Raw genomic sequence first — 26374 nt, forward strand, 5'->3', positions numbered from 1 at the left:
CACAGTGAACATCAGGAAAAATTTAATCAGAGGGTATTCCTCACTTGTAGTTTCACTTTCTAACTCTGGGGCTTGGTCATTTTCCTCATCACTATTCATCTGAATCTCAATTCCATCATTTGAACAAGTAATCGAACATTTCGTTTTACACAACAAGTCTCTTACCAGTAGGGATACCAGACTTGAATCGCAGACTACAAACTTGTGCAGTCCCTGAAAGTTGCCAATTTTAACCTGAACTGGTTCTGTAATCGGCTTGGTCAAATACTGATTCGCCACTCCTACAATCTAAACTGTTCTGTCTGAAAGGGGCAAATTTGGAACTTCTCCACTTCTCACTCTAGAGCGTGTAGCTCCTGTGTCAACAAAGAATGAAACTCTGTGACCCATAACCTTTCCCTTCACATAGGGACCTCTCTGATTTACCCCTCAAGAAGTTGCAAGCAACAATGGCTCCTCATTTGAACTGTCGCTCATCCAATCATCATTTATTCCATTCTCACTGTGTAACAGGAACTGGTGCACTGTGTTATTTCTTTGGTTAAGCCTCTGACCAGTGACCTGTTGAGAAAGCATTATCTGTTGCCATTCCATTGGGGCTTGAGGTATTTGAATTTGCTGTCTAAGTACCATGGGAACCTTCTGTTGCATTGGCTGTAACTGTGTCATTTGTACACGTGGCATTTGCACCTGCTACATAGACTGAAAATTCTGCACTTGATTCACATTATTCTGAAAATTTGGAGTAGGACTGCTCACTCTCGGCCCTCTCATGTTCTGGAAGAAATTAATGTCATTACTTTGCTGAATGACACCTTCCCGCACCATCATTGGACACTCCTGATTCCAATGTCCAATGACTCCGCAAACATTACATGGCAATAATTTATTAATTCCTGCACATCATTCTGAACCCCTACAGTACCTAACTCTGGACCACAATTCACATTACCTCTGTGACCTCTACCTCTCATCTCGGGCTGAAACATCATGTTTCCCTGGTGCTGCTGTAGTAACTGTTGTGGAAAATTCCTTTGCATTCCCGTTTGAGCTGCTTTAATCCGCATCACCATTGCCTTCCCTTTCAACTGTGTCAGGCTAGCATTAACCTGCATCGGACTCATTGTCCCATTAACCTGTGTCAGAGCAGTCAGATCAGCACCGGTACTCAGACCACTCTCATGTGCTGTATATGGATGGTGTGCGATTTCTCAATAACTGTGTAATAAACTCATCATCATCATCTGATTCCTCCTCCACTGTTCAAGACTTTCTAGTCTCTCTACTTTCGGATGGACTTCTGTTAATCTTTCTAGTAGATTTCCTTCCTCCCTTCTCATTGTCCTGCGTAATTGCTGGAAACAACTTATTTCCGTGCAAAGTCTCCATCCTCCAAACTCTCTGATCAATGTCCCACCTAGCCTCTGCTAAAGTCTTTTCTGCCTTTATCATCCTCCTCTTGAATTTCTGTTGCTGCCTGGCTTCTAGCTCCCAAATCGCTAATGCCTCAAACTGTGCTGGTCTTGGAAGTGGCTTCAATTCATATAGCACCATCTTTAAATTCTCTAAAACCCTCAAACTGAACGTCGCATTTGTAGGAAATGCTAAGTTTCCATCCTTCTCTGCCACTTTGCACCATTGCTTTAGCCAAAGATATGGCGTGACACCCTTCTCTTCCATTAGAATGTAAGCTGGTGTACCTTTCGGCGATGTAGCCTCGCCTATACTTGTTGTAATATAAGTATCTCCCCATAAAGCATTCTTTAAAGCTTTGAAAAATTTCATCTTTTCGACCTTTTTATTATTCAAAATCAAATCAGGAAGTGACTTTTAATCCCAGAATCCCTTTCACCTACTTTCGCAACCAATTGCTTCTCAAGGATGGCTGCCAATCCGTGTGCGACCCTTCTCACTAACCGACCTATCCCAGCGCGGCTCCAATGATATCACACCCAAACGTACTGCAGCTGACAAAGTCTTGCGGCTTGTCTTCCCAGAGTCTGATTCACACAAAGTAATGCAAAAATTGCGAGCACTAATCAAAAAACAAATCTGCTGGGTTACTACAGGAAAGGTAACACAATCGCTTCAGATACTTTACGGGTTGTTCACTGATGGCTCTCACTCTAACAGCTACTCCTTCTTTCTCAGTCTCCCAGATTCGCAAGCAAAATTGGACCCATAAATTTTACTCTCACCTGATCAGTGAGTCTGTCCTGGTGCACATAGGACTCGCCAAATTTCAGTCTAAATTTTCTTTCACTCACTTTGACTCACACTCTGACTGGTTGACCACACCCCATCAACCAACTAAACCAGACAAATTACAACATAAAATCCAGTGTCTCATACACTTTTCAATATACTCCAGAGTCTTAGATCACACAGGGTCCATACAACAACCACGTGGACAATTTTTTAGCACAAAGCACCAAACACATATGAAGTTCGACGACTTCCCTACTCTCACACTGCAGGGTACACACATTCCTTCTACAAATTCATTTGGAGTACTCAAACTCCCTAAATCCTCACAAACCTCTCCATTCACCTGCGATTTGTTTAAGCTGTGCAAGCGCAACCTACCTCGTTCATACTGTCACCAGAATGCCAAGAACATCCTCAAACAACCATTAGCAGGATCTGAGATTCTGGGAAAGTCATTTCTGGGCCTAAGGAAACATTTTCTCTCCAATTAGCATAATTGAAAAATAAAGTCAAAATCTCAGTTATAATGAACCTTCACCTCTGTTACTATCTCTGGACATCTATGATGGGCTCTTAAGGAGACAAACAATCAGTCTGCTACCATCTCTGTTAGCGCATCTGACCTTAATAAGTAAACTCACAAGGGGACGCGAATAGGTAGATGAACATTTTGCCTCGCAATTAAGATGTTCTTACCATAACTCCAGCACATGCAGATCAATAACCAATACTCAATACTGACAATCAACAATAATCAAAAACATTAATAATCAATAGAGTCAGTAATTGCCACGCACCATGACCTTTCAGTCATAAATAACCACACATCTCAGTAAAGGTTAGAATATTTATTTCCCTATATTAATAATGCGAAGGTCATGTAGATTAATCTCAAAATCAAATGAAACACATACAGAAACAATACTGGCTGTCCAAAGCGGCGGAAGAAATGTAATCTAATCAAAGCTTGAACTACAACACTGTGGTAGGCTCGGCGGTACAAAACAAATAACTCGGAGATGTCTTATGGGAAAAATGATTTAAACTTAGTTTTATTGACTTGTGTATAGTAGTTTCAATTGTTCATATGGGCAATCTCTAGCACTGTCCTTTCTTGAAGTTCTCTGCCCTCGGGTCTTCTTGGATTAATAATTTGTTTTCTGCTTTCTTCTCTAGATGGTGCTGGGTTCCTGGTCTCAACTCTCTCTCTCTCGCGCTCTCTCGTGGAGGTCCCGGAAAGGCAAGAAGAAATGAACAGGACAACTGGTAAGTGAAGGTGTGGGGATTTTCAGACTAGGTTGGTAAAGGGGGGTGAAGGAATTGATGTGGAGGTGAGTGTGTTAGGGTATTCAGGTTTAGGATTAAATCCTTCTGAGCTGCGATAGAGTGTGACAGGGTGAAGGGGTTCACACACAGTGGATTGGTGCTCAGCCCAGTCGGTTCCCCTTCTCTGCCCCTTTCCCAGTGTCTCTTTTCCACCCAACCCCTCCCGTTTTGTCATAACTTTGGCTGTTCTTTAAAGTCGATTGTCCCCACAACAGGGACCGTACCTTGCTAAGCCACGACCCTCCTGGGTCGTGGCGGGACTTGTCTTCCTCTCTTGTTGTTTCTACTCTCTGCTCGCGGGTTCCTCTCTCGGCGCTCTCCTCTCTCGGGTCGGGGGCTCCTCTCTCGGCGTTCTCTTTTTCCAGGTTGCGTGCTCCTCTCTCGGCGTGTTTCCTCCTCGGGTCGCGGGCTCCTCTCGGCGTGTCCCCTTCCACCTTCCTCGAGAGAGCTCCCTCTCTCTCGTAGTCCGTCTTCTTTTCTCCTCCCTCCGTTAGCCGGAAATCCGGCTCCGTTGATACGGCCGGCCCCCACGCGTCACCATGGAAACGCGTAAAGGGGTCGGACGTGGTGCGGGACAAACGCCATTCGGATGCCTCAGTAGACGAGGGCCCTGAGACCCGTCTACACTCCCCATCCCAAGAACGGGACTTGTAGAGGACCGTAGAGTCCGGACAGCGGGAGAGAAAATCAGCAGGGCATTGACGGGCTCCGGAAATGTGGCGAACCTGAAAGGTAAAAGGCTGGAGCTCAAGAAACCAGCGTAACACTCGTGAATTACTGTCCTTATGCGAGGCCAACCACGTCAAAGGGGCATGGTCAGTGTAAAGGACAAAAGGTCTGCCGAGGAGGTAATACTGTAAACACTCAATGGCCCACTTTATGGCTAGACATTCCTTCTCAATAGTAGGATAGTGAACTTCTCTCAGAAGGAGCTTGCGACTAATGTACACGATAGGATGGTCATGACCCATCTCGTCAGGCTGAGCTAAGACGGCCCCAAGACCTACGTTGGAAGCGTCTGTGTATAGGTGGAAGGGTTTGGAAAAATCAGGACACCGTAAGATTGGTTCTGTCGTGAGGGATTCTTTTAGTAAGTGGAACCCCTGACTCTGAGAGGCGGAAAAAGGGGGAAGCTTTTTGGGATAATGTTTTTTCAGAAGGTCAGTGAGGGGGGCTGCAATGGTGGAATACTGTGGGATAAATCTATGGTAGTAACCTACTAACCCTAAAAAAGAGCGGAGTTCTTTTTTTGTTCTGGGAAGAGGTATTTGTTTAATAGCTCCAACCTTGTCTTTTTGGGGACGTAAAACCCCCATACCAATAATATATCCAAGATAAGAAATCTGGGTTTGTCCTAGTACACATTTCTTGGGATTGGCCTTAAGGCCGGCCTTCGCTAATGTGGAAAAGACTGTTTCTAGGTAATGTAGATGTTCCAACCATGAATTGCTAAAGACGACAATGTCGTCCAGGTATGCGGCCGTAAATGCTTGGAATGGTCGTAAGATCTGGTCCATTAAGCGCTGAAACGTAGCAGGTGCTCCGTGAAGACCAAAGGGAAGAACAGTAAAATGATATAACCCGGATTGAGTTGCAAAAGCTGTCTTCTCTTTGTCTGCTGGGGCCAGTGGGATCTGCCAATAGCCTTTCGTTAGGTCAATGGTAGACGTATACCTGCGTCTCCTATTTTTTCTAATACTTCATCTACCCGGGGAATAGAATATGTGTCAAATAAAGAGATATCGTTTAGTCTCCGGAAGTCAATACAAAACCGGATGGTCCCGTCTGGTTTTGGAACCAGAACGACCGGGGAGCACCAAGGATAGTGGAAGGTTTGATTACTTTCAATGATAACATTTTCGTTATCTCTTCTTCGATGATATGTTTCCTGGCCTCAGGAATCCGATAGGGTCGGAGACGTATGGTCCGTCCCTCTGGTGTTCTAATATGGTGTTGAATCAGAGACGTCCGGCCAGGAATCTCGGAGAAAAAATCGGAGTATTGATGTATCAACGTAGTCAATTGTTTTTTTTTTTTTCACTGGACAAGGTATCATTGATACAGGGACTTATGGGTTGTTCCGGGTTTGACGTGGGATATAGGTTAAGTCCTAACCCAGAGGTTGGTGTTATGAGACACCCAATAGCTGGGAAGTTAGTGTTAGTCTCAGACTGTTCCCATTTTTTAAAAAGATTAATATGATAGATTTGGATCCGTTTTGGATGGTCATTGATTTCAATCAGATAGGTGACAGTAGAAACTGCCTTTATTACCCTATAGGGACCTTGCCACTTAGCCAGTAATTTATGTTCAGATGTGGGCCGTAGTATTAGAACTTCGTCATTGGGTTGGAGAACCCGTAGTTTGGTGCCCTGATCGTAATGCTTCTTTTGTGTCACCTGAGCTTTTCTAAATGATGTCGCACATCTTCCCAAACTGTTTGTAGTTGTGTTTTTAACTTATGGATGTATTCTAGAATGGGTTTTTCCTCATTGTCCTCTTCCTCCCACAATTCTGCCGCCATTTCAAGCAAGTTACGAGGTTGTCTACCAAAGACCAGTTTGAATGGGCTATGACCAGTGGAGGCCTGCTCATGCGTCCTGATAGCATAAAGAACCAGGGGTAATTTCTGGTCCCAGTCTTTTCCAGAGTCATCAACTATTTTCCTTAGCAGTGTTTTAATGGTCCGGTTATATCGTTCCCCTAAACCATCTGTTTGTGGATGGTAAACTGCGTTTTTTATCTGAGAAATCCCTAGTGTTTTGCATATCTGTTTCATAAGACCTGATACAAAGGGTGTACCTTGATCAGTAATGATTTCATGAGGGAATCCTACTTGGGAAAAGAAAGTTATCATGGCTTGGGCAACTGATTTTGTGGTGGTGCTGGTAAGAGGGATCGCCTCGGGATATCTGGTAGCATAGTCTACCGGGACGAGTATGTACGAATGACCCTTAGATGACGGTAAGAGAGGTCCGACTAGATCCATACCCACTCGCCTAAAAGGAATGTCTATGATGGGTAGAGGTTGCAAAGGGGCTTTCCTCATCGCGCCTGCTTCGACTAATTGACATCTGGGACATTGTGTACAATATTTTCGGATATGTGCATATACTCCAGGCCAATAAAACCGCCTCAATAAATATTCTTCGGTTTTCTCTCGGCCACAATGTCCACCGCCTGGTTGGTTATGGGCTAGGAATAAGACTTGAGTCCGGTAGGCCTCTGGTACCACTAACTGTTTCTTTTCCCCGGTTGCCGTCCTTATGACTCTATATAACAGGTTATTCTGAACTAAGAAGTAGGGACCTACCTCCCCGGTGGACTCGCTTTTGGCATTCTTCCAAGCATGTATGAGGGTGGGGTCTTCTCGCTGACTAAGTCTAAGAGAGACTGGGACACTGTCAATACTAGCTATCCTCTTTTCTGGGGTACTCTCCCTCCTGTTTATGGTATACTTTCGTTTTTCTTCCCTTTTTTCCTTCCGAGTTAATTTCTTCCGGTCTGGAGAAGCTTCAATGTGACTGCCAGCAAATGGGGCGTCCAACCACCAATCAGTAGTGGATTCAGCTCTTCTCGTTTGCTCTAAGAGATCAATGAATTTGGAATAATCAGTGCCAATAATACATTCTTCTATCAAGTGATCCATTATGCCTATGGGAAGGAAATCATGATGTGTTCCCCATTCTATTTTGACCAGTCCTAGAGGGTAGTTGGCTCTGTCTCCATGGATGCAGCATATTGTAACCCACTGACTCGGAGTCTGACTAGCGTCTTTTAACACATCTCTCCGTATCACCGACTGGCTGCAACCTGAGTCAATTAAGGCCTCCACCAGGTTTCCATTTATCCTTATGTTTTGTTTGAAGGTGGTACTCCCTTTCCCAACACACAACACCCTACCCCGGGTGACTCCTATTTCCATGGGTTCAACGCCTTCATGTTTATGTGGACATCCTCTTGCGATATGGCCCCACTCGCCACAACTGAAGCACTGTGGTTGTTGTATGGGGCTATGTTCTCTGCTTCGGGAGGGTCCAGGTTCCTCGAGGGGTCGTCAGGGTGCATACTTAAGAGGTCCTAAAGATGGTTTGTTGAGATTCCGGGGAGCTAGGGTCTTAACATCCACAGACCGATGGTAAGCACAGGCCAGGTCGACTGCCAGTTCGGTATCTATCTTAGGGTGCTGACGTATCCAATTTCGGGTGGTTCCGGGAAGGGAATCTAAGTATTGCTCCAGGATAATGGCTTTAATGACGTCTTCGCGGTCAGTTCCTAATGGTCCCAACCACTTCAGACCTAAGTCCTTGACCCGGAAGTAGAAAGTGCGGGGATCTTCATTCTGTCCCCATTTAACTTTCCGGAACTTCATTCGGTAGTATTCGGTGTCATGGCCCACTCTCTCTAGAATACTTTTCTTAATATCAGTATACGGGGTAGTGCCTCCGGGATTCGCAGCCTGATAGGCGGTTTGGAGGATACCTGTCAAAAGGGGGGCGATATATTGACCCCAGCGGTCTTAAGGCCATTGCGCTGAAGACGCCACCCTTTCAAAGTTTGTAAAAAATGAGTCAGGGTCCTCTCCTTCCTGATATTTTTGTAGTACCGAGCTGGGAACGTTCGGGTGTACCTTGCTGGCTGCAATGATGTCTGTCAGTTTCTGAAGAGCAGTTTCGTGCACCAGCTGGTTGTAAGCCATTATAGTGGCTTGACTTTTCAGAGCTGTTTGGAGGGCCTCCCGATCTTCCTTAGCCTCCCTTTGGTGTGCTTCCCAGACCAACTGCAAGTGGAGTTGGCCCTCAGCCAGTTGTTTTATCATATCCTCCAATGTGGGTTTTTCTCCCATAGTTCCGGATCTTCTGTACTGCCTAGATCTTCAAATCCCGCTTCTGACACCACTGTGGTAGGCTCGGCGGTACAAAACAAATAACTCGGAGATGTCTTATGGGAAAAATGATTTAAACTTAGTTTTATTGACTTGTGTATAGTAGATTTTTAATTGTTCATATGGTTAATCTCTAGCACTGTCCTTTCTTGAAGTTCTCTGCCCTCGGGTCTTCTTGGATTAATAATTTGTTTTCTGCTTTCTTCTCTAGATGGTGCTGGGTTCCTGGTCTCAACTCTCTCTCTCTCTCGCGCTCTCTCGTGGAGGTCCCGGAAAGGCAAGAAGACATGAACAGGACAACTGGTAAGTGAAGGTGTGGGGATTTTCAGACTAGGTTAGTAAAGGGGGGTGAAGGAATTGATGTGGAGGTCAGTGTGTTAGGGTATACAGGTTTAGGATTAAATCCTTCTGAGCTGCGATAAAGTGTGACAGGGTGAAGGGGTTCACACACAGTGGATTGGTGCTCAGCCCAGTCGGTTCCCCTTCTCTGCCCCTTTCCCAGTGTCTCTTTTCCACCCAACCCCTCCTGTTTTGTCATAACTTTGGCTGTTCTTTAAAGTCGATTGTCCCCACAACAGGGACCGTACCTTGCTAAGCCACGACCCTCCTGGGTCGTGGCAGGACTTGTTTTCCTCTCTTGGTTGTTTCTCCTCTCTGCTCCTCTCGCGGCGTTCTCTTTTTCCAGGTCGCGGGCTCCTCTCTCGGCGTGTCCCCTTCCTCCTTCCTCGAGAGAGCTCCCTCTCTCTCGTAGTCCGTCTTCTTTTCTCCTCCCTCCGTCAGCCGGAAATCCGTCTCCGTTGATACGTCCGGCCCCCACGCGTCACCATGGAAACGCGTAAAGGGGTCGGACGAGGTGCGGGACAAACCCATTCGGACGTTTGTAGACGAGGGCCCTGAGACCCGTCTACAAACACATTCCAAGTTTACAGTGCAAATTTAATAACAAAGTCAACTGCGTCAGAGTGATTACATACATTCGAGTTCAGCAGAGAAATTAATCAAGCATTGTTCCCTATTAGCGGAATTTCATTAATGAGGATCCTTAACTAACATCAAATCAGAATGTTGGGCTTCATGCAAAACAATTTAGTAACACAAATTTGGAAAACATCCAACTATGGCTCTATCAAAACAGTGCAGTTGGTACCTAGAAAGAAAGAACCAATATGCATGATAATCAATATTCTAATTCATAATACCGATCCTCAGTGTGGTTCAGCAAGCAGAGTCAGTCTTTTTCCTCAGGACATCAGACGCCCAGCAAGGCATCAGGATTCCGCATCAAAGTTCAGAAAACGCAAAGTCTTTAAGCAATAAAGTTAAGCATGTCTTTTGTCAAGACACACAAGAAATATTGACCTTTTGGCCAGCTAGAAAATGGACAATGATAGTGTGGCAAATACTTAAGGCAAAAATGCAAAATGCAGAATGCTTGGTTCTTCTCAGTGCAGTTTCGTTAAATCAAAACTACTAAAACTATGTCTTAAATCCCTATTGGTCAATGAATCACACTTTCGCACTTTGTCCAATAAACTAAAACTCAAAAGTTATGAATTCTACTATTACTACATTCATATGTCGTTGATTGGTTGCCCTGCAATTTCCTCATCGTCCAGCTTGTCAGGTAACAACATTGTTGCAGCTTCTACTCCAGTCAGTATCTCCATTGTTCTCCTCCTGGTAAAGTCAGACTCACACATTTTACACAAAAAATGTTACATTAGCAAGAACAGCATCTTCTAGCAGTGGGTTCTCATGAGAAACTGTTCAGCTATGAGCACATTTAAACAATCCAATGGAAAATCACAGTTTAACTCTCTAGGACAGCCATTTATGAAACGTTCAGAAATACAGCTTTGACATGAGGCCTGGCAAGTAGGCTGAGACATTCACTAAATTAAGGCCTACAAATAATAAAGCTAATACATAATGCATGACCCTTATTAAGACATATTACTACATTAGTTGAAACACATATGCATATTTCACAATATTAATAAGTACACTTTGTGAACATTGGCGGACACTCATCATAATCACGTTTTCAAATGCGTGCCGTATTTTTCTACGTTATTAGATTTTCTACACAAATCCATTTTTCAGAATACATAAACACTCATTATTAATTTTTATTAAAACACCTGCGCTAGCAACCCGAAGTCAAGGAATGCATGTAATTTACATTCCTGTTTGTAAAACCATGCTTTCTTTCTTCCTTCTATCTGGGTCTTCTTCTAGCTCTATATTATTTCTAGTTATTTCCTAATCTTTTATTCTTGGCACGTTTAAGTACTATATTAGTTTCTAAAAACACAAAACAATTTCTAATTTGTGATCCAAAAACCGAACAATTTACAAATATATCGTCTCCTTACCTTATCACTTAACGTTGGCTTTATATCAACCATCAGAAGCCTGAATACAATCACTGGCATGACACAAACAACTGTGTTAAGGAAAATGACAAGCCATATGCTTATCTGGCTCAACGAATTTCTGGCATTGCCTGTTAATAAAATAAAATGAGATTGCACTTACAAATAAAATCGAGCAGCAAATGTAATAAGCAATTTTCACAGATCTATTGAGTTATACAGAAAGCTGTTAGCCGTGTGGTCATTTACACTGGAATTTGGGTAAAAAAAAACCCTAGTGAAAATTATATTTAGGTCGGGAAGGAGTTTTCACATCTGATGAGAGTAAACTATTTTCATACCCATTTCAGGCATACCCAATAGCTGTTAAACTGGTGCAAAAAAAGTCACAAGTGTGTGCTAATACCACACAGATAATTACCAAGTGGTAGTGTGCTGCAGCAGAAAAGGCATCTATTGGATTGCTTATGGCCCTATGTGATGCCCACCTATGTCTGACCATTTAATAGTTGGTCAAGAGGTGAGGATGTTGGCTGTGGTCTGAAATGTGAATTCCCCATTACCCTTCCCTGAGGAATTCTTGAAAAGTGACAACACTGAAAACACTGACAAAGACCATTCCCAGTGCGAGGTGGTGGTAGAGGCAACGAACACAGGAAATGGTCAAGTGTAATACTCTGTGGCCAGTGGACAGTTGGGATAAAAATACAGGGCATACTGTGTTACATAGGACCACACTCTGTGGTGACACACCTGTAGGCTGTGCTTCAAGATGGTGTGGGTGGCTGTAGACAGTGTCCAGAGGGCGCTGTCCACTGGGCACATGGCATGGCCAAGGGCTATAACATGTGATAAGTCAATAATAGGATGCCTCATGCGCAGGAGGCACTGGCCATGGGAAGGGGGAATGAATACTTTCTAAAGAATATGGACACAGAAAGGTGGAGTGAGCTCACTTGGCGTAGTTGATGGGCAACCCATGTGGCCTCTAGCTGCAGATTCGGACTGGGTACAGAGCCAAGACAAAGAATGAGGCCTTTGCTCAGAGCCCACTGAGTATGGTATAAGGTTGTGCTCGGTAGTGCTTTGGGCAGAGGAAGTTGGTGCAGGGCCAGGATAAAACACCACACCCCAAAACCACTGAGAAATCTCCAGGGGACACGTGGCTGAGCAAAGCGCATGGCTGAAAATCACTCCTAGCTCAAAGCATGACCTAAAACGGTGACTGCACTTTGCTGGCTGATATATGGTACGCAAGGCATACCAAATGCTTTGTTCATTAGGATTTAGGGCCAGCGATGATGGATGCAGGGGATAGTCTAAGACCACGCTCAATACGCAGTGAGAACCTTTGTCACGGGTTAAAATATAAAAAAGTCTAAATCAAAGAACTTAACTAGACAAATCTTATCAAAAGGAAAGTTCTGTTAGTTGTCTTACATCAAAAATTCATGCTCTACCACCAGTACTCCTGTAGCTGTAGGGTAGGCATTCCAAGTGGTCCCTTGAAGCACGGAATGAACACTTTAATCAAGCCCCAAATCCAGTCCCCTAATCCCCACAGTCTTCTAGGAGCAGTGGTATTTGGCCACATCCTGCACCCATTCAACTTGTCTCAACTTGTCTCAAAGGTTGGTATTCACAGCATTTGGAAGTGAACAGTGAGCCCTGAAAGCAACATCTAGTCACCCTGTTACCAGAATCTACTGGCTGGGATCCTTAGCTGTAAGCAATATGTTTTTGGTACGTGGTATGACTCTGCTCAGTACCATTACCTATATTTCTTTAGGTATTGTCTTCACGTGTGCCTAGCAAGCTCTACTTTTCGAATAGTAATTTGGTTATGCCTAGCACCCAGACCATCTGCTTCTTGCTGATGTTGTGGTCTTGGCGATTACTAGTATTCTCTGGTTAAAGGGGCCACCTCTGTATACTTAAGAAAAAAGGAGAAGAAACACAATAGATATTAATCTATAGTTTGACCATTGAAGTCTGAAATAGCAAGCACTTTTTTGTTTCGTTTTTTGTTTTATGTTTTTGTGGTTTTCAAAATGAAGAATGGAAGAAGTGGGAACACAGTAACCAACTGGAAGGAGAAGACCTAAAAAGGAGGTATGCAAATGAAAAGTGAAGAACTAAAACGGGAGAAATGATCATTTGCGCTGGACTTTCGACAACCGTAGGGTTTGTGCTGCTCAAACACCAGTTAAGACCATTGCTATGTCGTGAAAGTGCTCATCCAAATTTTGTACAACTTCTAAGAGCCCTCTAGCAGCACTCCTAGTTACAGATACGATGAAAACATGGATGCAACCTCTTCTGCTTGGCTTTCTTCATTCCGTTTAGGATAGAAGAAAAAATCCATGGAATGGACTCCGCAGCTTTCTCTGTATCTTGAACTCCTATTCCCAGATCTCTTCTCACATCTAAGCCATGTTCCTTTGGGCTAGGAGTAACCACTGAGATGCTGGTTACTGTGTCCTCTGAGGATTCTTTGAAGTCTCTGGTCACAAAATGTGATTCAGAGTTGAAAGAAATTGTGGTTCAAATGATAGTGGATCTTGTCATGCCGAGCTAGCTCAGAATTAGTATAACCTTCAGTGGTTTGCATCGAGAGCAAAGCATTAACCACTGAAAACCATGGACACATAGGCTGCTGCCAATAGTTGACTGCAAGCTCGCAAGTTCACATGTATGAAGATGCTGGCCACCTCTTTCTCAGTTTGCATGTTTCTCCACATGCTTCATAGCCTATGCCGCTGAAAAACGATTTTTACATTTCTAAAAATGTACCCATTATTTCTAACATTACTTGAAATCGTAATCATCTTTTATAGTACGTCCTGCTCTGAGTTTGAAAGCTTCTGCTTCCAGGCCTAAACCTAGGTCATTGAAACAAGAAAGATATTAAAATATATACATTAATATGTACATGTAATTCGTTGGTGATATCTGGGGACAGAGTGTTATAGTGTGCTGCTAAAATAAACCCATATCTGGGGACAGAGTGTTATAGTGTGCAGTTAAGATAAACCCATACAGTAGTTGCAGTCATGTAAAGGTGAAGAATCATTACTTTTCCTCTAGCATGAATTTTTCCATTAGGTTGTTTTTATGAATATTAAAGGGTCCCATTGTTTGAATCTCACAAGTTGTTTCTAAGTGACCTTGATTCCAGAACAATTAGGTCTGTGGACTAAACCTGAAATAAAATTGTTTCTTTCAACAGGAACATTCACATGTGAAGAAGATGGGTCCATTGTGTACACTGGGAAGAATTCTTCTTGTTGTAAACTATTAGAAAATTGTTATAGACTATTGGATTCACAGGGAAGCAGGAGATGACTTCACCCTGAACCTTAGAAAACTTATCCATGTTGCAAATTTCATCTGTGCTAAGACACTGATTGAATATTGCTCCTTTTGTGTGATGTGGAACCACTGAGCTGTCAAATCAGAGACATTTGTGAACTTTACTATAGGGATGGACTTCGTAAGTTTAAGTTAGTTCTACTATAGTTGTCCCTTGGATATTTGCTGTTTGTTTCTCTGTGCAGCTCGTGTTCTGCATTTATCCTGATAGTGCATTAACTGACTTTGCTGATAATCTACATGCTTTGCTGACAAAGTTCTCCTGAATGCTGTCTCTAGGAGAGGTATATTTTCATGCTAATATTGTGTTCCCCTGATCTGTTTTTCTAATAGAAGTTAGCATGTTGACTTTTATCTATTTTATTTTTCTAGTTAGTTTCTTTTAGCCTGAGATAGATTGTTTTCCAAATTATTTTTGTCTTCCTTTTGCATTTTGTCTGCATGTGTTAGCCCGTTCCCACACATGCATGTCCTAATTAAGTCAGTTATAGGTATAACCTATGTCTAACTCTGATTCTTGAACTCTGCCAATCTGATTTGTCAAATGTCAACTCAGTCTGATTAGGTACATTTTTCTGTTATTCAAATAATAATGTTAATGATATGTATTATTCTTCTTGAATGTTTAATGGTTTTGATGTTGAGTTGATTAAACTTGTTTTGCTGTTTTAGGCAACCAGTTGTGTTCATTTCCCTTTACAAGATGATTTTGCACACAATGTATGTAACTAGCCTTTTGGATGTGAAATAAAGCCTTGACATTTTATTGACTGGAGTTTTCCTTCTGAAGCTATATTGGTCAAGATGTCTAGATTTGTTGAGATAAGAGTGAATTTGATTGTTTATGGTTAACCACACTCTTCACTGGGGCCAAAGGTCTGTCTACCTCGCTGAAGCATTTCTGATTCCTGTAGAGGATGATGAAAGAAGGGGTAACAGATCTTGGTTGTGTCTTAGCCAGATATATCTTTAGAGACAAGCCATACAACAGTACCAACAGCAGTTTCAACATATGCAAAAAGTAATTCCTGTGGAAGACTTTAAAGAAGAAGGAGAATGAACGTCCATACCTATAAAGAAATCTGCAAGGTTTGCAACCAAGAACTATGCCAGGGAGAAGCAGAGCCATATTCTGTTGCCACTACTAACCTGTCACGAAATTTGAGATTAAAGCACATCATCCATTGAAGGAGAGAAGGCAGGAAAGTTAATAAGAGAAGGCTGCCAAAAAACAAAAGACCTATCATCATTCTGTCAGACACAGAGCAGGAAGAACAGCATGAAGTTAACCGGGAAGTGCAGACCGCCAATTTGGTACTTGTTAGAATGCACCCACCCTGTCTAAGAAGGGACCACAATCCTAGTCAGGGTAAGTCACAACACAACCTAAATTATCTTGTGCTCACCCTCGAGTAGCTTGACACAGAGAAGGCAAGCTTAACCTAGAAGGCAATGTGTAAAGCGCGTGTGCAATAACTCAAACAGTAACAGTGAAAACACCACAAACATACTCCACACCAGGTTAGGAAAATAGATTATGATTTTATCAATAAATTAAGACCAGAATGACAAACATCCAAATTTTAAGAGTCAAGATAAGAATTTTTAAAGAATAAAGGAGAAATGGCACTTAACAGCAAATAGTACTCTTAGGGATAACTTTAGGTCACGCTGGACCGTGGCAAAGTCAAAGTCAAAGTCTGAGCCATTTGCAGGGAGCAAAGTTCACCTCCTGGCTGATGCAGCAAAATGTGTGGGGAGATGCGTTGATCTGTTCGACTCAGTGATGGCAATGTGTCGGTTCTGAAGACAAGTGCTGGCACTGAGATGCATTGGTTCTGAAGGGTGGGGGCCACATTTTCCCACACGCAGTCAAGGGATGCAAAAGTCTCTGTGGATTGCTATGGCGGTGAAGCGTGGTTCTGATGTGTCGGGCTCGCAAGGCAAGGCAGTGGTTCTGAGAGAGATGTCCCGATTTTACTCCTGCAACAGGGTCAATGAGCCAGTTCTGCTACATGCAGACAGGAGATGCGTCAATTTCCATGTTGCAAGTCTCTTGGTCGACTTTTAGGGAACCAGAGACAGAAGCACGGATAGAGACTTTGATGTCCCTGTGCCTCAAGCAACAGGAGGGAAGCCAGCAAGCCCTTGGAGATCACTTGTGGTGCAAGCAGAGTCCAACTCTTCCTCAGCAGGGTCAGAGTGCAGCAGGGCAGTACAGCAGAAAAGCAGTCCTTCCAGGTCAGCAGTCCAGCAGAGTAACAGTCTTTTTTGCAGCACAGCAGTTCTGCTGGCAAAGTCCAGAAGGGTCTGATTTGGTGGGGTCACAGACTCAGTACTTATACCCAAATGTGACTATGACATAGGGGAGACTGCAAAGAATGGCTTTGAAGTGCACCAGTATCCCTTTCAACCCAGTTCTGCCTGCGAGGATGTGAGGTGTAATCAGTCCTTTGTGTGGGGGTCAGGTCCCTAATCTTTGAAGTGTAAGTGTGAGCCCCGTCCTCCCTTCCCGCCCAGAAAGGTCCTTCAGAATGGGTACTCAGACAAACCTAGCCTTCCTGTGTTTGTGGCTGTCTGGAGGGAACGCACAAAGTGCAGTTGTCACCCCACCCAGATGTGTATTGGAAACAGGTTGTAAGGCACGCAGAGCAGTAAGAGCAGAAAAATGTCCACATTGTAAAAGTGGAATTTCCAAAATAGTAATGTTAAATCTGACTTCACAAGTAAAGAGGATTTATCACTACCATTCCAAAGATATGAAACATGAGGTAACTGCTCCTTTTTGATCAGGAATTACAGCTTTAAAGTATTTTAAGGAATTCCCAATGTTAGGCTATGAGAGGAGTAGGCCTAACAATTGTGAAAAATGACTCGGACGTTTTTTCACTACCAGGGCATGTAAACTTAAAAGTACATGTCCTGCCTTTTACTTATACAGCTCGTGCCCTATAGGCTACCTGGGGCCTACCTTAGGGGGACTTAGGTGTAATAAAAGGGGAGTTTAAGGCTTGGAAAGCTTGGCAAAGGCAAATGCCAAGTCAAAGTGGTAGTGCAACTGCACACACAGGCCCTGAAATGGCAGGCCTGAGGCATGGTTAAGGAGCTACTTATTTGGGTGGCACAATCAGTGTTACAGGCCCATTAGTAGCATTTAATTTACAGGCCCTGGGTACAGGTTGTTCACTTTACTAGGGACTCATAAGGAAATTAAATATGCCATTTGGGTATGAGCCAATATTACCATGTATATGGGAGAGAGCACAAGACTTTAGCACTGGTAAGCAGTGGTAAAGTGTGCACAGTCATAGAACTAACAAAAACAAGGTCAGAAAAATGAAGCGGACAGGCAAAAAGTTGGGGGAAGACCACCCTAAGACTGTTGGGTTTAACAGTACTGAGACCAAAACAAGAGTTTCCTCAAAAAAGCAAAAAACAAAAAGTTAAAAAAATACTAAAAGGTCAAGACACCAGTCATATTTAGAACCGTGTTTAGGTGTCAAAACCATTTTTAAACAATATGCACAGTTTCTGACCACACAATATTTTACCAATAAATAACAGAAATCTGCAATCTAACATAATTAAATAACAACACTTATCCTAACAAAGAAATGCTACTGTACACATAGTGACATCAATCATAATGGCAATACTAAGGTCATACTTAGGGTCACCAGGGACACCATAATTTGTGATTTCATCTCTCACATGATGTGTAAGGGTCAAAATTAGTGCATTTGATGATAGAGTTGTGCTTTTCATAGGAGCGCTGCAAGCTATTCTTCTTTCCTTAACTATAACTGACACATTTCATTTTTTTTGGTTATCCATACACACAACTATAAAGTTGACATCTCACTGCTTAGGGAATCTCATTTTTTTGCATCCTTAATATCTTTGTTCCCTCGTGACCAATTTTGCCAAAGCCTACAGTGAAGGGTTTAAAATTCAAGCAAGCAGCTTTTTATTGTTGGTGCAGCTGGACCAAATGTTTCAAAAGTTATAAAGGAGTTCCTAAATTATCTTTAAATTTAAAACACGTTTTCATATTGCAAACATTTGTTATCTCAAAACTCCAACATTTCTAACATGTTTTTACCACCTTTTGAAGAATTGTGGTCGATCTGTCACTTGGTACCTTTTCTTTGGCTTGGCTAGTCTTTTGGCCAGATCTTCATGACTTTCTATGGAGAATTACCAAGAATCCTTCACACATAACAAGATATGAACATGCCACATCCACAGTGGGCAGAAATCTTCACCTTCACACACACACACACTACTTAATGCAACGCATTAATTCACAGGTTGTCATGTGTGACATAAAGCTCTTAAGGTCTGGCCCCATATAGAAAAGGACGGACTCCATCTTATGTAATGTGAGTCATCATTTGTTTTCTGATTTATGCAGATTCACTATCTTGTCTTCCGTTAACAGATCTTGTCTGACCTTATTTTTCCAAGAACTGTGAAAGTGCCAAGTCATTCAGACTATGACAGAGATCTTAGACCTTATGCAACATCAGTCTGGGGCAAATGGCTTGTTATCACAATGTCAAGAACAAATGAGAGCAACCACTGACATACAGTCAATGCAATGTAGTCTGAATGGATGCCCATTTACTTTTTATGATCATCAAGATATGTCTGGGAAATACACATTGATGCACATAACCTATGTCAGTAATTCCAATCCTTGATAGATATATAAGGGCTGCCACTTGAATACTTGTCAGGAGAGGTCCTTCGCCCAGATTATTGCACAAGATACAGGCAGAGAGAGTCTTGACTGCTGCCAGAGCACTAAGAAGATGCTACATCGCACTTAATGCAGATAATACGCTGAGGTAAGGAGAAAGGACACTAAGTTGTGTGTTTTCCTTTCGCAGGGAACACTGCCTTCACGCCTAATTGATAGCCACAGCTTTTGCTGTCAACAAGCTATGCAGTGTATTGCTTCTCCCCAAGCCAGTATAAAAAGCAAGTTCTATTTTCCATGTTCTCCTAGCATATCACGGAGAAGTAGGTTTTAGGGTGTTAGACTTAAATTGCATTTTAACTATGTTATAAATGTTCATTTTATTCTTGTTTGCAACATAATTTCTTGCTGTTATTATGATATTCTGTGTGGTTATTTTATAGGTGCTGAGAAACGGATTCATTCTGTTGCAATAAATGTTTTAGTTAAAAGTGTCTATTCTTCTTAGTACCATTTGTGTGTGTGGTATTGTGAAGAATGAAATAGGTTTGTGTCCGTTACCACACAGATCCCTGTTTAGGGAGTGCTAGTAAACCAAAAGCAACAATTCCATTTCAACAATGTATTGAGTACGGTTCTGCGGGGCTACAATAATCTCTCATTCCCATTCAGAATTGGTGCATTGAACCAAGTTCACCTGTGTCATCCGTCGGTGGGATCACAAGCCTTGTAGAGCTATGCCAGATTTGTATTTTATGCAACAAGTGGAAATACCAGTGGTGATAGACTGTAGTAGTGGATATTCCTGCAAGGATTGATCTTTAACCCAACAATACCCCTTCAAGTGCTTGAACACTGTATGGGGGACAAGTATTAAATTCAAGATTAATGACTTTGTCAGGATTTCATTACAATCGTAAATGCAGAGATATATTTCTAGCAATCAATGCAAACATCATTCAAATGTGTGAACATAATATTCTTTTCTTAAAACAATAATTAAAAGCAATAAATCATTATTATCTTTAGCAGTATCAATAAAACTTTTCAGATTACAAATGCCCTGTGCATGATACCTTTTTCTACCTTTACAGGAGCTGCTAAACTGCTAAACAGCCTTTAACCCCACAGAGCAGCACAACTGAAGAGAGACAGGCCCTCATTACAACCCTGGCAGTAAATGCCGCCTACCGACGTGCTGACAGCAGCCAACACACCATGCCCGCAGCGGTATTCCCCTACGGGTATTATGACCCACACTGAGAAATCCACCACTATACTCACACCTACACAAGTCCGCCAGACCAAAGGTCAGTGATAAATTGCCAGAACCAAAACCCACACCATTACGCCAACAGGAATATGCCCACATTATCAGGACCCACCAATCACCGCAGCAGTCTTTCAACCGCGGTAAACCATTAACGGTACACACCGCCGTGCTCAAAATACACACTTACAAAATGACACCACATTGGACAATTCAAACTACACACACCTGACACTCATACACACACCACACCCACACACCCAATCCAATATAAAACACACATCCACATTACCCACAACTCTTTCTACAAAAAAAAAGATAGCAAACAGAGAGACACAAGCCAGGAGCACCCACTTAATCAGAGCCACAAAACACCATCACCCACACACCCTCACACATACAACTCACACCGCATCCATGGCACCCCAAAGACACCCCAGGTTTTCAGAGGAGGAGCTAAGGGTCATGGTGGAGGAAATCATCCGGGTAGAGCCACAGTTATTCGGATCACAGGTGCAGCAGACGTCCATTGCTAGGAAGGTGGAGCTATGGCGGAGAATCGTGGACAGGGTCAACGCCGTGGGGCAGCACCCCAGAACAAGGGATGACATCAGGAAGAGGTTGAACAACCTAGAGGGGAAGGTACGTTCCGTGGTTGCAAGACACCAGGTAGCAGTACAGAGGACTGGCGGTAGACCCCTCAACTCCTCCCCCACAACTAACAACATGGGAGGAGGAAGTCTTGGCAATAATGCATCCTGAGGGCCTTGCAGGAGTAGCAGGAGGACTGGACTCTGGTAAGTCAAATCTTTACTATTATTACCCCCCAACCTGCATGCCATCACATACCCCCACCCTCGCCCTCACTCCCATCACTCCACCACCTCACACATACCCCACTATCACAACCCACCCATCCCAATACCAAGCCCTGCGTGACACAACAATCCATGGACCCCCATCACAGACCTGCATGGACACCCATCTCCACAGCATGTCCAGTAGAGAGAATCACCTAGCCCACAAAATCACCACGCACACAAGGCAAAGCTGACAGGGAAATCACAACCATACAGGGCAACACACCCATTCACAAGATGGCACACACAGATACAATAACACTGCATTTGCATCCCCGCAGGACCCCTACTCAACGTCACCGGAGAGGAGTTGCCAGCAATATCCAGCCCCACCAGAAGAGGTCCACAGTGACGACAGCAGCTCTGCACACCTGGATCACGATGACCAACTTGGCCCATCAGGGACCTCTGGACAGTCGGTTACCCTGCCACAGTCCCAACCCACCACAGAGCCTCCCCCCTCAGGAAACACCACCACAGCACCCACCCAGTGGGCCCATACCACTGTCCCCAGGACACATCAATCAGCAGTGTGTCCACCACTACAGGGACCCCAGGCAACCCCACAAATCCAGGACGATCAGGGACCTGGGGTCAGTGGCAGTGGGCACACGGTACAGGGGACAGAGGCACAGGACAACAGGGAAGCTGGGAGGAATGCTGTGTGACAGGTGGAGGACAGGCCCAGGGAACCCACTCTCCAGGAGGCACTCACCAACATCCTGGGAGTAAACCACCATTCCCAGGGGACGATGGGCCAGATACTGGCCAAGTTGCAGGAGACCCAGCGGCTGCAGGAGGGACAGTACCTGGGGATCAGGGAGGACCTCAAACACATCTACACCATCCTGGTCACCGTTGCAGGGGTGCTGGCTGAAATGGCCAACATCATGAGGGCAGCAGTGGCACACCAATGGGCCCTTGACACTAGCAACACCGAAGAATACCCCTCCACCTCCGCCGGCGCTAGTGGACAGGAGGCACCGCCACAGGAACAACAGACCACCAGCACCCCACCCCCTGCAGAAGGAGAACCACCCTGCAAAGGATCCCTGCAATCCAGGCAGAAGCCAGAGAACATTGGCAAGAATCCCACCAGGAAATAAGACTCTTCTGATTGCCACCCTTCTATCTCACTCTGTCACCCTGTCCACCTTAAGCTGCCATTGGTCCCCTTCCTATGCCCCCTTGGACAATGCACCTGTGATACCAAAAGACATCACCCCCAGCCCATTGCACATCCCCCTCTACTTATGAGCACCTAAATAAACACCCTTGGAACAAATACAAATCTGGAGTCTGTCAAATGATTCAAATATGTATTAGTACAACATTATCAAAGCATTGCAAGTCATATGTACAGTAAATTTAAATTGGAATAACCTTTAGTGGGCAGCAGTAAACATACTAGGAGCCAGAGTGGGCCACAGAGAAAATAGAGATGCCAAAGGGTACAGTAAGTGGCCATAGACATAGGGAAATCAGGCTGCCATGTACAATGTCCAACACAAAACTGAAATGTAAAGTGTAGTTACAGTGTCTTACCTGTGTGTCACTGGAAGTACTGCTGTATTATATTACTTCTGTTGTCCACATCTTCTTCCTCTGCCTCCTTTTCCTCACTGTCCACAGACTCCACAGCTGCCACAAGACCATCTCCAGGCTCATCCTCATGCAGAAAAGGCAACTCTCGTCTCAAGGCCAGGTTGTGCAACATGCAACGATGAGATCCACCTGTCAGATGGAGGCACCTGAACCTGGCCTTCAGGAGGCCAAAGGTTCTTTCAATTATCCTCCTTGTTCGCCCATGTGCCTCATTGTAACATTCCTCTGCCCTTGTCCTGGTATTCCTCACTGGGGTCAGTAGCCATGAGAGGTTGGGGTAACCAGAGTCACCTGCAAATATCGAGGGATACCTGTTAGACATACACTACCCCTTAGGGACAACCCCATACCCCGACACCAACTTATACTGGGTGGGGTCCTTGGGCTCACCTATTAGCCACACCCGGTGCCTCTGGAGTTAGCCCATCATATATGGGAAGCTGCTATTCCTCAAGATAAATGTGTCATGCACAGAGCCAGGATACTTGGCATTCACATGGGAGATGTACTGGTCTGCCAAACACACAATCTGCACATTCATAGAGTGATAGCTTTTTCTATTCCTGAACACTTGTTCATTTCTCCAGGGGGGAGGGAGACAAATGCCACATGTGTGGCCAAATCCTCCACCTGTGGGAATACGATGTAGCTGCGCATGTGTTTCAGCAGGGCTGACAACACTCTGGTCAACACGTTGGAAAACATTGGATGAGACATCCCTGATGCCATGGCCACTGTTGTTTGGAAGGAACCACTTGCCAGGAAATGGAGCACTGACAAGACCTGCACTAGCGGGGGATACCTGTGGGCTGGCGGATAGCTGACATCTGGTCTGGCTCCAAATGGGCACAGAGTTCTTGGATTGTGGCCCGATCAAGTCTGTATGTTAGGAAAATGTGTCTGTCCTCCATTGTCGCAAGGTCCACCAGGGGTCTGTACACCGGAGGATGTCGCCATCTTATATTCATCCGCGGTTGAAGCCTATGGAGGAAAACGGTGAGCAGAGGGTCATATTCACACATCAATTGAAATAATGATGCATCCTTTCCTTTACAGAACCTCTATGTGAATCCGAGAGTCAGTTGCTGTGCCAATGTCTGCTGTGATGCAGTTAGGTGGCATGCCCTGTGCCCCCCTGAAATGGCGGCTGCTTGACCTCTGAGGAGGGACAAGTGAAAATGAGGTAATTCCGCTGGCGTTGTGTGCCGTTGAGGTAGGCGGTCAATGACCGCAGAGCAACTTCGCATTGGTTATCATTGGGCCCTATGGGTTCCAGGAGCCAATGGCGATGTACGCCGGCGGTGACGGTACGCACCAGTGCGGACATGACCGCCATTTTCTATCTATTCACTCATTTGCTACCTGACCTTCAACAGGAGAGGACCTACACTGCAAGTGCTGCTGTGACCTGTGTCTGGAAGCGACAATGGCTCATGTGTCTGGGGAAAGGGCCCCTGCCTTCATTGTGGAGGAGTTGGAGAAACTGGTGGATGGGGTCCTACCCTAGTACACGTTACTCTAAGGTCCTCCAGACAAACAGGTGAGTACACTGTGAGCATGATGCGTGAGCCATGAATGTATGGAGTGCTGTGTGTGTAAGCCACATGTAGGGGGGGCTGAGGCGTCTTGGCTAGAGTGTTGAATGTATGGTGGTCAATGTATGTGCGTCTGGGGATGGGAGGGATCAGGTGGGCCATAAGTGTGACGTTCCGGACGGTAAACTAATTCCTTTTTCTGCTGTCTTTTCCATGCAGGTCAGCGCCCATCAGAAAAAGGGTATTTGGCGTGCCATCGCCAAGGAGGTGTGGACCCTGGGGGTCTTTGACAGGCAGATCACCCACTGCCGCAAACAGTGGGAAGACCTATGCCGCTGGGCAAGGAAGATGGCAGAGGCCCAGCTGGGGCTGGCCTTCCAATGAGGAAGGGGTGCCCGTCATACCCTGAGCCCCCTGATGTTCCGCATCCTGGCGGTGGCCTATCTGGAGTTGGATGGGCGCTTGAGGGCATCACAGCAGCCACAAGGGGGTGAGTACAATTTCAGATTCATTATTTTGCGCGCGTTAAGGGTTGACCTGGGTGGGTATGTGGACTGTGGGTGCCCCTAGGCCAAGGCGAACATGGCAGGGTATGTCCCTTGTTGGCCAGGCTCTGAAGCACTCCAAACCCAATAGTGTTAGTGGGCATCTACTACTGGTCAGGGCCCTGTTTGTTTCAGGTGTGCAGCTGATGGCGTTATGCACTGTACCCCATGGGCTGGTGACTAGCATTCTAACTGGTAGTGCATGGCCTAGTGCATAGGGATGTTCCCTGCGAGTTGTGTACGCCAAGGGTAGTGTTGTTGCTGGCATTGACCAAGTGGACCCTGTGTCTCCCCCCCCCCCCTTTTTGTTTTGTCACCCTGTCCTTGTGTGCATTAGCATCATCTGGCGGAGGAGCAGAGGCACCGGCGATGGAAGAAGCTGCATCCCTCATGGGCCTGGAGGCCGAATCCACCAACGGTGAGGGCACCAGTGGGATGGAGGTCGAGGGAAGCACCATGACGGGGACAGTAGGGGACACCACAGACAGCGACTCCTCCCCCGATGGAAGCTCCCTGGCGGTGGTGGACACCTCTGTGCCCACCCCAACAACAGGTACAGCCGCCACACCCCACTACCAGCACCGCCCTCCCAGCAGCCCCTCAGCGTGTTTACCGTGCCCGCTCACCCAGGAGGGTGGGCATCTCCTTCGCCACAGGCACCTCAGGCCCTACCCTAGTCAGCCCTGCTGCCCTCAGTTAGGAGGCTATTGACTTCCTGAGATCCCTCACTGTTGGGCAGTCAACCATTCTGAATGCCATCCAGGGTGTCGAGAAGCATTTGCAACAAACAAATGCATAACTGGAGGGCATTCACTCTTGCGTGGCGGCCCAACAGAGAGCATTTTAGGCTCTGGCCTCTGCACTGATGGCAGCCATTGTCCCTGTCTCTAGCCTCCCCCTCCAACTTCCTCTACCCAGACCCAATCCCCTCAACCCCAGCCTATCCGAAGCACACCTTCAGACCCGCATTCACCCAAATCAACACACAGAAGTGGCTCCGGCAAACACAAACACCACACTTCATCTCACAGACACTCACACAAGCACCATCCCCATGCAGACACACCAACATCCACTGCCTCCACTGTGTCCCTCTCCTCCTCCTCGTCCACCTCCCTCCCAGTAGCGTCTCCACTCACACCTGCATGCACTACATCCTCATCCATTACCTCCATCACCAGAACACCTATCACTACACTCCCATCACTGGCAGTCACCACCCCCACATCCATGCACACGTCCCCTGTGTCCTCTCCCAGTGTGTCTGTGACCCCTCCTCTCAAAGTACACAAACGCAAGCACCCACCCACCCAACAGCCATCCACCTCCCAACAGCATCCAGCCCATGCACCTGCATCCAAACGCAGCAGACAGACACCTCCTACAACCACTCCCTCTTCCTCCACTCCCAAACACTCTCCCTCTTCCAGCCCCAGTGTCCCTAAGAAGATTTTCCCTATTCACAAACATTGACCTATTCCCTATCCCTCTCCCCTACCGTTCCTCCCCTCTGGCCAGGGTGGTCAGAACCCAGTCCAGCACCTCAGCCACCAAGCCCACGTCCGCTGTGGTCCCTGCAGCTATCAGAGGCTCAAAGGGGGCACCTGTCAGCCCAGCCAGTGTGCCACCCACTCCTGCAAAGGCCAAAACCATTCTGCCACCTGGCAAGGTGAAGAGGGGGACAACATCCA

At 45.3% G+C, this 26374-nt stretch overlaps 1 protein-coding gene across 1 annotated transcript in view; it reads right to left on the minus strand.

Annotated features, from left to right (window-relative positions):
* ATP8B4 (ATPase phospholipid transporting 8B4 (putative)) overlaps positions 1–26374 on the minus strand; it is a 2552767-nt gene that overhangs the window by 102492 nt on the left and 2423901 nt on the right. Inside the window, exon 26 of the mRNA XM_069222521.1 lies at positions 10795–10925. Coding sequence (XP_069078622.1) covers positions 10795–10925 — 131 coding nt within the window. The remainder of the gene's footprint in view (positions 1–10794; positions 10926–26374) is intronic.

The sequence above is a fragment of the Pleurodeles waltl genome, chromosome 3_1, assembly GCF_031143425.1.
Source record: "Pleurodeles waltl isolate 20211129_DDA chromosome 3_1, aPleWal1.hap1.20221129, whole genome shotgun sequence".
NCBI lineage: Eukaryota > Metazoa > Chordata > Amphibia > Caudata > Salamandridae > Pleurodeles > Pleurodeles waltl.